The sequence below is a fragment of the Merops nubicus genome, unplaced genomic scaffold (assembly GCF_000691845.1).
Source record: "Merops nubicus isolate BGI_N331 unplaced genomic scaffold, ASM69184v1 scaffold23571, whole genome shotgun sequence".
NCBI lineage: Eukaryota > Metazoa > Chordata > Aves > Coraciiformes > Meropidae > Merops > Merops nubicus.
The window spans coordinates 8,725-22,963 of NW_008587955.1; the positions used below are offsets into that span (position 1 = coordinate 8,725).

Genomic DNA, 14,239 nt, shown 5'->3' on the forward strand with positions numbered 1-14,239 from the left:
AGGGACTGTGTACATCAAGAGGGTCTTGGACAAATCCTTTTGGAATGAAAATTCTTGCATTAGTTCTACACAAGTCCATTAGTCCACCTGAATTCTAACTTAGTAAGAGGGGGAAAAAGGGATAAATATGTGGAAACAGGGATAAATATGTGGAAACAGATCTAATCCACATTATAGCTGCCTTCTGCTCAGCCCCCCACAGGACACAGGTTTATGTTTTGCTTGACTACACATAGGCCATTCAGAGAACATACTGTGAAGTGGTTTTATACTTCAGCTCCTTGCCAAAACTACAGACAGCAAAGCAGATTAAAAACTACAACTCTAACTGCTAAGTAAAGGAGATTCCACACACTTTTCATGAAGGGCTTAAGCAGCAGAACTTGTCAATGCACATTGTATCACCTATGATAGGCATCCAGGCTTCTGATGTAGTTCACAATTAACTTAATGATTATTTGCACTAATTTAGTTCTCTTCCCTTAGGATCAAGTTAATCTGAACTTCCTCACTTCTCCTGTAAGCTATGAGTGTGTGTTTATGTATATGCACACACACACAGCTTGTACAAGCCAGCTATGTGTAGTAGCTTGCTCCTCACCATAACATTTTCCCACGTTTAAGCAGTAAGCATGTCTCCCAAGATAAACAGAGAAGAAGGGTACCTCAGTGACTTTTTTCTGCACTGGGGATGGGATGGGACTGTTCTCTGTGCTCTCTGCATCACTCTCACTGTTGCTGCCCTCAGTGTTGGCACTGGTGATGCTGGCTCCACTGGCATGACGTAGTTTCTTCTTCTCATCTCTGGCTTGGTTTTGATGTTTGTAGTGAAGCACTGCTTCAAAGTTCATCACTGCCCAGGCATGCCAGGCCTGCCAAAGACAGAGAACAGAAGTCAGAAGGAAGGTGAATCCTATCTGCAACCTGCACTTTCTAATTATTTGAGATAACAATCCAACCTTTCCCAGTCTGTAGAGAACAGCAGTAACACCCTGTGGACAACACAATGCTTTGCTTCCTCTTATCACTTGTAGTTTTAACTTTATTAACATCATGGTGAGTTCTGGGCCAGGAGCAACCTGTTTCATATTCAGGCAAAGGAGCTCTGTAGCAAAAACTAAATCCCATTCCATTCACATACATCTTAATTTTTCAAAGCTTAAAATGAAGATCAATATGTTGGAACCAGGGAAGGTATAAGGAGAAGTACAGGAGGTGGCTGCCTCAGAGAAGATCTCACACCAAATATTAAAGTTTTACAACCCTGAAATGAAAGGTTCTTTAGAGAATGAGCAGCAAGGCTGCTTCCCTGGTTGATGTATACTGGGTGAGAACAAGCTAAATTTCTTCTGTTTAGATTATCCTTTCTCCTTCACTGATGACTGATAGGAGAAAAAGTCCCAAAAGCAAGAATAGACACTGAATTGTGGCCTGGTTTAACCAGCCAGATAAAATTCTAAGCAAGAATCTCATGGGCTGCTTTTTTGGGTTTTTTTTCCTAATCCTACTTGCAGTAACAAGGCAGATAACTATAGGAGATCTTCCTGGGAACATGTTCCTTTCCTGTAGTACAGGTTGTGATCCAGTTCATTGATCTCTCTGCACTAGTGCCTGGGAGCTTTCCCCTTCCTGACCTTGTACCAGTTGCGGTCATGCTCGGTTGCAGCACTGTAGTATTGCAGGACTTTGGGGATGGTGCTCTCATTGATGCCTTGCAGGTTCAGCTGCCACTCGCCCAGCTTCAGGAAACACCTGGTTAAGCAAAGGGATTATTGATTCAGAACCTAGGAAGAAAACGAAGCCTGCTGGATTAAGAGGCAGACTTCTCATGTGGTAAACCCACATCACTTCACAGAAACTTCATCAGCATGGATGAAATGCACACAGTGTCCCTGCTGCACACTTGTCACCATACCCCAGCCTTCTGGAGAGAACACTGCCACAGAGGAACAGTGGAAACAGAGCAACTGCTCTTCCCCTCAACCAGAACCCCATCGAGCCATCCCCTCCCAGAGGAAAAGAAAATCAACACAGTCCTACTGCAGCAGGGTAGGGTTGTGAAGGTTTGTGCAAAGCATAATACTTTGCTCCCTCAGCAGGCTTTGAATACCACAGTTACACAGCTGTCCTTTCTGTATTTTGAGTTTTCCAGAAAGCACTGTGCAAGAAAAATATTGTGCACAACTCATTACTAATTTGGCTTCCAGGATAATCACTCTGAGAAACATAAGACAATGTTGTTATCAAGTTCCCATTCTCAGAAAAACAAATTAAGTGCATGGCTCCTTTAAAAAAAAAAACCAAACAAACAAAAACCAAGCAACCAGACCTTCAATAGTGAGCACTATCCAATTTCTTCTTTGAATTGGAAATGACAGATGTGGCACCTCCAGATCCATAGAGGAAAATGGAGATTAAGATGTGTTTTCAATACAACAATATTTTAAGAGACCATCACATGCTGGGCATCTACTGCTCAAAGCACTGCTGTTGTGTTAAGGGCACACACTGCCAAGCACAGATGTGCCAGGCATGTGGGAAGTGTTTCTTTCCTACTGACTGGAGCTCCTGAAAACCAAAGAAATAGCTGTGCTGGGAGCTCTGCCTTCTGCCAGTGAGCCACAGAGCTGGAAAAATACAACCAGCCGCCAGCAACAAATACCAGCTTGTTTGTGCTGGTGTGTAACAATAACACTTACTGAAACTATATGACAGATAATGTAACACCAACTGGGTCTCTACCAGCTGAATGAGAAATCACTGTTCCTTTTAATCAAACCATGAGCCTTGTCTGAAATGTGTCATCTGCACAGACCCTGCAACCTCTGGAATGACACTGGAGTCACTGTATAGCTGAAGGGTGTGCAGGGGGCAGGTGCTGACCGTGCCATGAGCTTGTGGAGCTCCTGCTTGTGCTGCTGGTCCTCAGTGGCAATAGCATGCTGTGCCTGCTGCTGCATCGTCTGCACGAAGTGCTGCATGTGCTGGAACGCGTCGATCTGCAAGTGGATGATGGTTGCATTAAGGACCACAGGGGTTAAACAACTTCACGAGAGAGGGAGACAAAGTGCAAGTAAACTTTCACTGAAAATCAGAAAGTTTTGTTTTCTTTCAAAGCTTTTTAGCCATTTACACCCCCTCTAGAGTTTGTATTCTAGATACATAACACCAAATAAATAGAGGTTAGAGAATCTTGATGTCTCAGGAATCTGGCCATTGAATTGCTACACTGAGGAACAAATAAATGCATCCTTCCAATGCTAGGGACACCTTTGTGTCATACATATAGCCAAATGCATGACCGACCATAACACAAGCTAACACTGTGCTCTGATGTGCAAGAACACAACTCTGGCAAAGCAACAAAGTCCCCTGCACAAGAAGAAAACCTTGGCAGCAGAGAACATCCTCTTGCTGCTCGTGCAGAGTGAGAGTCTAGTAATTATGGCAGAGATGTCTCCATTGCAATTGAGCATGCACATCAAAGAAGACAGTCCAGCAGTTCCAACAGTCCAACAAGTGTTCATAGCTTACAAACTGTATCTGCCCAGGTCACTATCATAATAGACAGGATCACAAACCCAGAGAAGCCTGTCTATAATATGATATCACCTGAAAAACAAAGATACAAAACAATATGAGCAAATCCTGCTTGAAGGAAAAACTGCAGCTTCCTGGTCTGCCCTCCTAACCCCTCAGCTTTGGGTAGGCTTACAGTACACATCATGGGCCATGAGCTTTCAGTTATTTCAACAAATTTAACCTTAGGAGAAATCTAGACTTTAGAAATACAAATGTATATTGCTGCTTTGCCAGCAGATTATGCATGGCAGTAGTGGTAAAGCAACTTGCACTATCAGATCCTGAGGGATGACTTATATAGTCTCACATAGGGGGCTCCACATATTCTCACATCAGTGTATTTTAGACACATTCTCTACCCCCATTCCCTTAATCTTTGTGCCTTCTTTCATTCTGCTTCCTACAACGGCAGTGTTTTCCTGCATCTTGTCTGTATTTCTTTATCACAGGTCAAACATGGAAAAGTCCAGAAAGCCTCTGTATTTCTTGGGTCATTTACTGAAGAAAGTAAGAGACCATTACACTGTTTTACAAAGCCAGTAGAACAGGGCCTCAGCAGCAGCTCCTTCTGTTTTTTAAATTCAAATAAAGAATAGTTAGATCATAGCAGTGGCTCTGCTCCAGCACTGGCAATCCGAAAGACAGGAAAAATAAAAAAGATGTGGCAGAACAGGAGAATAAATGGAGGCTTTAATGTATATTGAAAAAAAAGATAAGTTATCCAGTCTGGATCTTATTGGATTTGATTATGTAAATTCTCCCTGTGTTGCAATGTCAAAAACATTCACCCTAGGCTCTCTCGAGCCAAACTGTTCCCATGACAAAACTATGTACTTTTCAGCTGTCTTTCAGTTAGAAATTTTCAATAATGCCCTTAATAAAAGTCAGTTCTGCTCAGCCACTAAGTACAAACTGTTCAGGATAATTTTCTAAAACTGGTAATAAAAAAATCCCTTCCTCTTTCAGCATGCAACCTTGGCTACAGGTACAGTGTGGAGACCTGGCAATGAGAACAGTAGTTGAAAAATGAAGTACCAAGCCCAAACAGTAAAATCCTGGTGAGGACAGAAGAACTACTATTCACCACTAATCCTGCCTGCATCCCTTGGGTAGGTACTTGGATGCTGGTTTAGCAAAAATCATCTTTCCATGTAGGAAATAAAATTATGGCCTGGCCTTCTCTGTCACTACAGAGTTTTAAACGAAAATTTCAAAAGCTTATCTTCTGAACAACAATAAGGAAAGGGATTACTCTTTTTTAGGGGAGCAAAAATAAAGCATTCAGCCTCGACTTTGTTCTGTGGGGATTATGAAAAGCTGGTGTGCATGGCACTGCACAGAACCTGAGCAGAGAAACAGAGAGGACAATGTTCTGCTGTACCTTACGGGCACTCTTCCACATGTGTTTCATGTAGGCATAAGTCACTTGGGGATGGACTGTTGGCAGTGGGTGGTCCAGCTGTCGAGAGGGATCCACTCCTAAAAGCAGGACAAGTGTCTTATGGGCCAAAGCCTGGAGAAAGTTGCAAAAAGAAAAAGCAGGTTAAAACCAGCTCATTCTTACCTCAGTTTTGTACTGCCAGCAGAATTGCCCACCACTGAAAAACACCTCTGATCATTCAGATAAAATAGCAGCCTTATTAACACTCCCTGGACTCATAAGAATAGCACATAAACCATATGTCTTCACTGGGGTAGGAACGTTACATCCTCATTTCAGAAGCCAGAAGAGAGTGTGCTGTTTCAATTATTTTTGGTAATAAATGTTGTGGTGGACATTAAAATAGGATTGTCATGTTCAACAATAACAATGTCACGTTCTAGATTTGACAAAAAGTGCTTTAGCAGAGAGAGATATTATTAATAATTACCAGTGCTGCATAAGAACTTTCAAGTATAGCATGCAACAAAATATTGGCTCTGAGGCTCCCAGGTGTATTACTAGTCCCCCCAAAATAACCTTGGCTACAAGCACAAGCTCTGGCTGGCTACAATTTTAGCATTTCAACAATTTCTGACCAGTCTTCTCCTCAGAAGAGAGCCCATCCCACTTGGGCAATGGAAATATTTGGAAGTGCTCAAGGCTGAAGCAGCATAATAAAGCAAATCCTCTAAAGACCTACTGTAGAGGGTAGAGCTTGATAATGCTCACCAGTCTCCCACTCTTGCCACACAAGCTGGCATACTTGAGCCAAGTTCTCATGTCCTCGTGAGGATTCACAACAAGAGATCGGACCATCAATATTCTTTGCCAGTCTTCCACAATTCGTTGACAGCCCTGAGAGAAAAAGGAAGACAGAACTGGTTAGCATTTTATCTCCAGTTTACTCCACAGAGCCTTAATTCAAAATCTGAAAGGACTTTTCCCCAAGATGGAGAGAATTCAGTGGCCACAACTCAGAGCAGGCCAACCTTACAAACTAGCTGGCTATTTCTTTAACATTGCAATGCATGAAGAAGGTTAAGTCTTAGTCTCTGCAGCCAGCTCAATGTTTGCAATCTAATGATATCCTCTAAAGGAAAAAGGAGAAAAGCTTTTAAAGCAGAAATGCATCCAAAAATCAGGAAAGCTCTTTGTGCAATTCCAAAATGAGTCACTTTTATAACCTTTCTCAACCTAGTTTTAAAGCCTATTTTTGGTTAAACAGTGACAAATCCCAATATAGAGATGGTACAAAACCAAATGGTTGGTTGCAAAGATATTTTTATTATTGCCCTTTTTTCTTCTCCTTGCATATGCTGCTTTTAGAGGCTGGTGTGACTGAACTGATATTCTGCCAGCATCTCTAGTTCCAACTGCTGTGCTGCTTGTGCAAGCATTGTCTGGTTCTTGTCTGTTTGAAGGGAGAGGCACAACAACACAGAGCAGGATGAGGCTGGATTTCAAACCTTCAAGGATGCTACAGAAAAGTACCATTCTCAAAGGGACAGTAACAACCAAACACATGGTGCTTGCTGTAATGGCCAAGTACTTCAGGGTAGCAGTGATGCTTTGAAGTTCATATTGATCCACAGATGACTTAGACTTAGTTTAGAGGTAAACAAAAGAATTCCCAATGGCAGCAAGCATCTTGGCACCAAACCATCTATTTCTTTCCCTTTTTCTTTTTGCCCAAAATTAATGGCTAAGGCAAAGGCAAAGCTTGTTTTCTAACACCCAAATCTCATCCAATAAAAATTATTAAAAAGCAGCTATAAAATGTTCAAGAACTGTATGTACTGCTTTCAGGACTATAAACAGCTGTATTCAGACATTACCCTCCCTGCCACTGTTTCCCCACCCCAGTGGAATGGTCCTGAGCTTTTCCAGACAGGAATGCAGATGGGAGACTAAAAGCTTTGTCACAGTTTCCCAAACAGCTAAAAAATATGCAGCAGCAACAGCCTTTCACAAGGAGGAGGATATAGCAGTCACAGTGAAGAACTCTGCACAGGGAGAAATTCTTCCTCCAGGCAGTTTGTCAAAATTTGGTAGAATGAAAGCCTTTTACCCCAGCTGTGTTTTTTTTTTTCCTCCCTTTCCCAGAATCATCTCTTTAAACAGTATTCCTGTATGTGCTACTTCATCTGATGATATTCATTTTTACTGTAGGGATACCTCTTGGGAGGAAATAGTCTCAAAATATTTGGTGATTTAAATATTCAGAAGTGCTTTGTTTTTTTGCTGTTTAGAGTAAGAAAGGCACAAACTTCTCTTTCAATACAGGAGAAGCAGCATTGCTAGAGGTCTTTCAGGAGCACAAGGCTAATCATAGAATCTTAGAATCATTTAGGTTCTATGTGCTACCAATCAATGAGAAATGTTCTTGTAAGAGGTCAAAAAGGAACAGGACAATCTTTTAGAGGTATGTGAATTCTCTATCCAGTTCTCCAGCACTGTGAGAGAATTCACTTCTACTTAAAATGCAGCCAGCCAGGTAAAAAGTTCAAACTAGCCTTACCCAAACTAGTATTTTCAGGTGGAGTCCAACACTGACACAAGCAGCCTTGGAGATGTTACTAGTGCCTCCATTCTGTGAGCATTCACTTCAAGGCTTAAATCACTTTGAAGTGTCACATGAGTAGACCCCTCAGGAACACCAACAGAAAAGAAAAAACCCAAACCAGCGGGACAAACTCACAGGAGGCAGGAGGCTTGCAGCCAGGTAGCACCTATGCTATTGGGGTAGAAAGAGCAATGGGAAGATCTGCTGGGCCATCCCACTGACTGGGGAGGAAGCTGACCACGGCAGCACATCAGCATCTCCATCCCTGAACTCTACTCAGACATACCTGCAGCCTTTCCCACCAGATCTGGCGGATGATCTCACGGCGCTCTGGTACAAGTTTATACTGGATAACCTCCTCCAGCTCTGACAGCATCTGGCAGGAGACCATGGCCTGAAGGGAACAATCACATTCCATCCCAATCACTACAGAACAAATCTATAATTAAGGAACAGTATTTTGACATCAAAATCTTAAGTAATATGCTGCCCAACAAGTAAAGGATTGACAGCTATATACTGGTACCTAGGCAACCTGCTTGATTCAAACTTCCTAAATCTCAATTCCTATTCCTTTTGAGGGGGGAATTTCCCTTCACTGTTTAATTCGTCCCAAAGCTGCTCCTACAAAGTTGTATTTTCTATCTGATAAGAGCCATTTAACTTGTGGACCTACACAGGTCTTATGCTTGATACAAGTACTACTCAGTTTTATGCAACTTCCAGAGACAGTCTGAAGCAGCACTGAGGAGAGTGAGGGCTGAGAGACAGACACTTACCCCATAGGCTCGACTGTAGCTCTCTCCTGCCATGGCAGTCAGCTCAGCATCTAGCAAATCTCTGGCTTTGTCAATGCACTGAAACAGAACAAGATTTTGGGGCAGAGGTGTTATGTTTTATCTAGAGTCACCCGTTGGAACTGCTGTTCAAGTGTTCCACCTCATGAACAAAGCTGGCATTGTTCCCATTCTCCAACAAGAACCAGGAAAGGATGTTACTGATGAAAAGAACTGACAGAAAAAGTGTCCAGGGGCAGGAATAGGGGAAGTCAATGGGGCTTCAGTTATCACCTGCACAGTCTGAAGTTTATCTACCAAATCAAAGTGTGAAGTGCTTCTAATCCTGCTGTCATAGTAGAGATCATCATAGATAACACTTAAAGAAAAGAGAAGTTCACATTTTACTGCAATAGAGTTGGTTACAAAAAGGCCTCAAGAAATGTTTCTTGATAACATACAATGATAGAACATGGCTTTCACTGTTTTATGTAACCCAACAGGCTTTTATGAATTTTACAGGACAGCAAATTCCATTTCTCTTACTCCAATGAAGACATGCTCCTCAGGCATGAAATAAACCCTGCTCTGGTTCCAGTCATTATATAATCTCTCATCTATAGTTTTTCATGTGCCAAATGTTAAAGGTTAATCACGAACTCTACCCCTTTGAATGCCTGGCTAATTTTACTGTACACACCACCCAAAAATCTATGTACGGGTTTTGACAGAGCAGACTGAATTACTCCTTCATCTAAGTTGGCAAGCAGCACAGAATTCTGAGAAATGGTACTTGAGCTTCCTTGGAAAGTAAACAACGTGCTTCACATCTACAGAGGGGAAAAAGTTGCTCTGCAAATCTCCCCTGTGACAAACATACAGCTCTGTTTAATAGACTCACTCCTTGCCTTGATTTCTCATCTCAGTCTAAGACTTAAGATCTATCACTGCTACCAGAAAAATCATAGGAAAAGTTCTGGTATCTGATATATATGAGCACTTCATTGAAAAAGCTGCACCAGACAGAAGGGCACAGAATACCCATGAAGAATCTTATGTGTCCCTTATGCCACAAACACCTTTCATCAAGCAGTGCCTTGGAGAATGGAACCTCTGCTGGGATAATCCTTGTGCACTGTCTGCTTAGAAAAAGGACAATAAAAGTCAAGCAGCCTAATGACTAAGGCATTCTTACACCCTACAGCACTGCACCACTACTGCCTGTCCATATCTTCACTGCTGCGTCCCTAGAAATACAAGATAAGCTCAATCACCAAGCCCTTACACATCAGAGGAAAAAAGATTATCAGGCAATTTGTAGATTATAGCCAACTGCTTTAAACCAGAATGTCTTTCCAAGCAGCAATATAGCCTAGCTCATCTCAAACTAGGTTTTGGGATGGCAACAAGGAAAATTAATTACCTGCTGAGCCAGTGAGAAAAGGTCCTGATGAAGAGCCAGTACAGCTCTGTAGAAAGCCCCATCGTGGGTGTCCCTTGGGATCATGCAGGTGTATTCTTCCATGCTATCCCACTGCCCTGCAGAGACACAGATAACCTCAGTAGCACAACAGCCCTCTCTGAAGATGAGAACAGAACCATGTTACAGTGCTTAGACACTAGACCTGAGTGCTGTGTGATACTTCTACATTTAAGTCAGCTCTCCAACAGCCTGTCTTTGGCAGGGGCAGTCTGTGTTATATACAGAAACTAAATACACACACAAGCAAAAACACAGGCATTCTTCTTCCAGGCAAATTGTTACCCTAATAGAAAAGGTTCTTGCATTCCCTGTGATGAAGAAATTGAAATGCTGACATTTCCAGAACATTTGAATGATTTAGTGTCCTACAAAGCAAAAGATGAATGTTTTCCTCAGCAAAGGCTGGCAGACAGCAAGTGATCTATAAGCTTCTCCAGTAAATACCTGGCTATCAGCCTATCAGATCTTTAGACCATTTATAGATTTATTCCACTTAAGATTGTCTACACAGATAGAACCTATCAAAATGCTCAACAAATATTGTTCTAGTTTGTAAATAAGAGTCTGCCATAAAACTGAGAAATTCTATTAATCTCATTTCAAGTCTGAGCTATATTCAATGTAAAACTAAAAGTTAAGCAACTATCTGCTCAGACCAAGGAGGCATCTTTGTTACTTGAGACCACCTTATGTAAATGCAGGTTTTCCAAAGGGCTTCAGTGTTGAATGACACTTACTTCATTCCTCAATGTGAACAGCTTTGTTGTTTGATTTTGTCATTTCTTATATGTTGTGGTTCTGAAGTTAAAACTCTCTGTGCTTTCAGACTGTGGGCTGTCATACACTACCACACAAGGATACCTTACCTAGACCCCAGGCAGCAGCAGCAGCCATCCTAGCCATCTTAGCTTGAGTTTCATCATTGACCTGTGTCCACTTTTCACAGCATTGCTGGTGGAGCTGCCCCCTAAGAAGAATCCACAATTTCTGATCAGCAAAAAGCCTCTTCTAAGAATTCCACTTTGTTAAACAACCACTTTCCATAGATAAGTCAACGCCAGCCTCACCATTCTTTTTATATAGAGTGAAGAATAGGATTCTTCTCTGGCCAACTCAGACATGGTAGTCTGATGACAAATATTCTGTCAGTAGAAAATAATTTAAAGGCACACTATGCTTTGGAAACAAATCCAGAGAATCATTTGCATTTGTTCCTCAGCAGTCAGTAACGTCTGCTTCACAAAACTGAACTGCCAACTCTAATCTACAAATACAGAAAAATCACCCATTCCCAAGAACAAAACCAAAACACCAAACAAGGGATGCTCACAGTTTTTTTGCAAGTGTCAGTGTAAGAATCATATGATCTCAGTAGCTTCTGCATGGCTCCTGCTATCAAACATTTTGGATAACATACTGTGACAGAGACTAGACAATGCTGCTGTAACCTAGTATGAAGACTTGTCATGGCAAGATCTCAGAGGGGATCTGAATCTTTCATCTCCAGTGAAGAAGAAGCATTAGGGGTTTTTATATTATTTCTTTTAAATCAACTGTGAATGCTCCATTAATCAAACCAATTACTGTGGGTGTTGCAGTTCCAGAATTTCTCAGGCTAGATACTCTGTAGGAGTGGAATAGCTGCCAACTGTGAGGGAGGCCAGCTTGCCTTCTCTGCTGTCATGCTTTCCTCTCCCAAAAAGGCAGATGAATTAGTCAAACAGAACCGATGGGCTGCCACAGGCAACACAGTCATTCTGACAGCTTAATGGTCCAGGAGAAAAAAAACCAAACCAACCCAAACCAAAGGAAAAACCCAAGCCAAACCTTGCAACAGCAGTAAATCAAAACCTCACAGATGCTAATCAAGTAGCGTGGCTCTTGCAGACATAACTACATCAGGAGACAAATTGCTAAGAGTATTTTGGCTGTACTTTCAAAACATCATTGCACAGAATACTGGAGCAAAGATGCCACACAGTGTTGATTCTGGATTAACTGCCATGTTCTGCCAAGCAGAGTCCGGAAGCACAAACAGCCAAGCTGGACCCTACTGAAGAGTATCAGCAGCCAAAACATGGAACCCTCAGTCTCAGGACTTCTCTGTAGTCAGTGGCAAGGTGGCAGACAGCACTATGCAAAGGCACTTCTGAATTGTGAAAACCACCTGCAGAGTCAGAGCACAGTTCCACAACAGCAAACACCCAGATCTTTGTGAGGCTGTGACTGCTCTTAGCACCACAGATTATCAATAGATTCATACTATCTAGCTCCAACAGAAAGCATCCTTTTGTAACATATTTGCCACTGATGTGAAGAAGCATACAGAGAAGTTCAGAGAAGACACCACACAAATACATGTCCTGCAGGAGGGAGAAATTCCATAAATCCCTGGTGGGAATTGCCTACTCCCAGAAAAGATGATTGAGAAACGCTCAGTAAGAGGATCTATTTTTCCTACTGCAAAAGCTACACCCAACACGTCTCATCCTCATCTAGAGACAAAAAGGGCATAAAAATGCTGTCAGAATTAGGTTTCTCAAACAGCTCTGTTTCTCCAACAGTAAAATGACTCTGGTGAAGAGGAATCTCCTAACCATGTGCCACCCCACGGGTTCACGTCAGGACCCATCAGGAGAGAGCTCCAGTGACATGAAAAGTTCAGTAGAAAGGTGGAACCTGGAGCAGATCACATATGCCCCTGGGTAGAACTGCATGCTACAGTGCACAGGATGCCTTCTCCAATTATCTTCTTTGAAATTAACACAGAGAAAAACAGAAGCCCAGAGTTAACTAGTGAGCTGTAAGTCGCTACCAGCTCACCCTCTCACAAACACTGACTCTAATCAGTTACATGTTGACAACAAACATTTAACACAGGGTTTGAAATGCCACATGTCCACAAAGACAATGCTTAATTAAAGCTAAAAAAGAGTAATAATGAAAAATTCAGCCACCTACATGTTGGGTAAAAGGGTTCCAAGGTGGGCGTGATTTATTTGGCATAATCTTACATATCTTATGTAGGGATAGATCTGACCATGAATAAATAAAGAAATCTCTCATATTTTAATCAGAGTTTAAAAAGGAGGGCTGCAACAAGCTCCATTTAAGATTGTTTTTCTGACAAATGCTGCCCATTTACTGTTTCCTGAGAGATCTTTTCGATTTACAATTTCTTTTTCTGTTACAAATGGGCTTGATCTGATCATAAGCCTGCAGATTCTCTTTCAGAGGGACCTTAACTTATTAGATGGCCCATTCCAAAAGGTTAGAGATGTTATCACCAATTCTGACAGTGAGAAGTCACTGGAATTACCCAAACTATTATGTAGGCAGAAGTAAGTAGGAATTCAGACAAAAAATTCCCACCTGGATGACAGCATCCAGAGAGGAGACAGGCACCATTTTAAAGGCACCATTTTCCTGAGCCTTCAGGCATTCCTCTCTTACCATTCACCAAGTGCTTCCAAACAACGCATCCGTCCCAGCATCAGCTCAGGATCATCTTTGTTTGTGTCCATCTTTTTGTCATAGGCCACCAGAGCATCTTCCCATTCATGAAGCTTTTCATACCAGGTAGCTTGAATTTCCTAAGGGAGGGGAAAAATATCAGAATAAGTAATAGGATTAATATTCAGCTTTCCATATTAACTAATGCAGCTTCTCCTGAAAATCTCTGTCTGTGGTGGTCACTTGACCAGGAACAGGAATCCTGAGTATTGCTCCACCTGCACAGAAATGGCTTCAGGTTTACCTGAGGGATCAGCCCAACATCACCCCCCTATTCAGTGCCACTGAAATACCAGCCCTGTAGCTGGTACTTTTCTTTTTGGAGAGAGGGAGTGAGTGGAAAAGGAAAAATGGCAGATCTATAAAATATTCCAGTTCCCATTGTTGCACATGCATGCATTTAAACAAGAGTAACAGTCCTGTGTCCAGGCTCAGAGTGATTAACTGGGAAGAAAACCCAGACCCAAAGGGCACACTGTGCATGTGACTGCTGCTAGGGCATTTTTTAATACAGCAAGTGGTATGATGTTGGGGTCTAATTGTAGCCCTCACGAGGGAAGGCTGGGGTTTGTAACAAAGACTTTAAAAGTAAGCCAAGCAGTGATCCTCATCAGCTGCACAAACTTTTCTTCAGTCTTTGTTTCTAGATTTTGTTTCCAATTTTCAAGAAAAAAAATGCCATAATATTTTTTCCATACTCATCTCTGCCAATGTTTTTCTGCCCAGTCCTTGGCAACTCATGTCTTGACTTAGGGCTGGGAAAAGAATCTATTTTGCAGCCTGTGGGTAGGGTCAGCATGAACCATGTTCTGCATGCCAGGTCTTCCACTTAGGACATTTACATACCAGCCCTTTAACTTCTCAGCTTGGTCATAACATTTCAAGTAAGTTCTTGACAG

General features: G+C 42.0%; 1 protein-coding gene across 1 annotated transcript in view; it reads right to left on the reverse strand.

Annotated features, from left to right (window-relative positions):
• The window catches only part of LOC103781410 (serine/threonine-protein kinase mTOR-like), a gene marked incomplete at both ends in the record, with an annotated part of 39,473 nt that overhangs the window by 8,320 nt on the left and 16,914 nt on the right, over positions 1 to 14,239 (reverse strand). Inside the window, 11 exon segments of the mRNA XM_008949124.1 lie at positions 1 to 36; positions 666 to 872; positions 1,635 to 1,752; positions 2,884 to 2,999; positions 4,964 to 5,095; positions 5,735 to 5,860; positions 7,855 to 7,962; positions 8,348 to 8,425; positions 9,768 to 9,883; positions 10,694 to 10,794; positions 13,281 to 13,420. The exon segment at positions 1 to 36 is cut by the window's left edge and continues 33 nt beyond it. Coding sequence (XP_008947372.1) covers positions 1 to 36; positions 666 to 872; positions 1,635 to 1,752; positions 2,884 to 2,999; positions 4,964 to 5,095; positions 5,735 to 5,860; positions 7,855 to 7,962; positions 8,348 to 8,425; positions 9,768 to 9,883; positions 10,694 to 10,794; positions 13,281 to 13,420 — 1,278 coding nt within the window.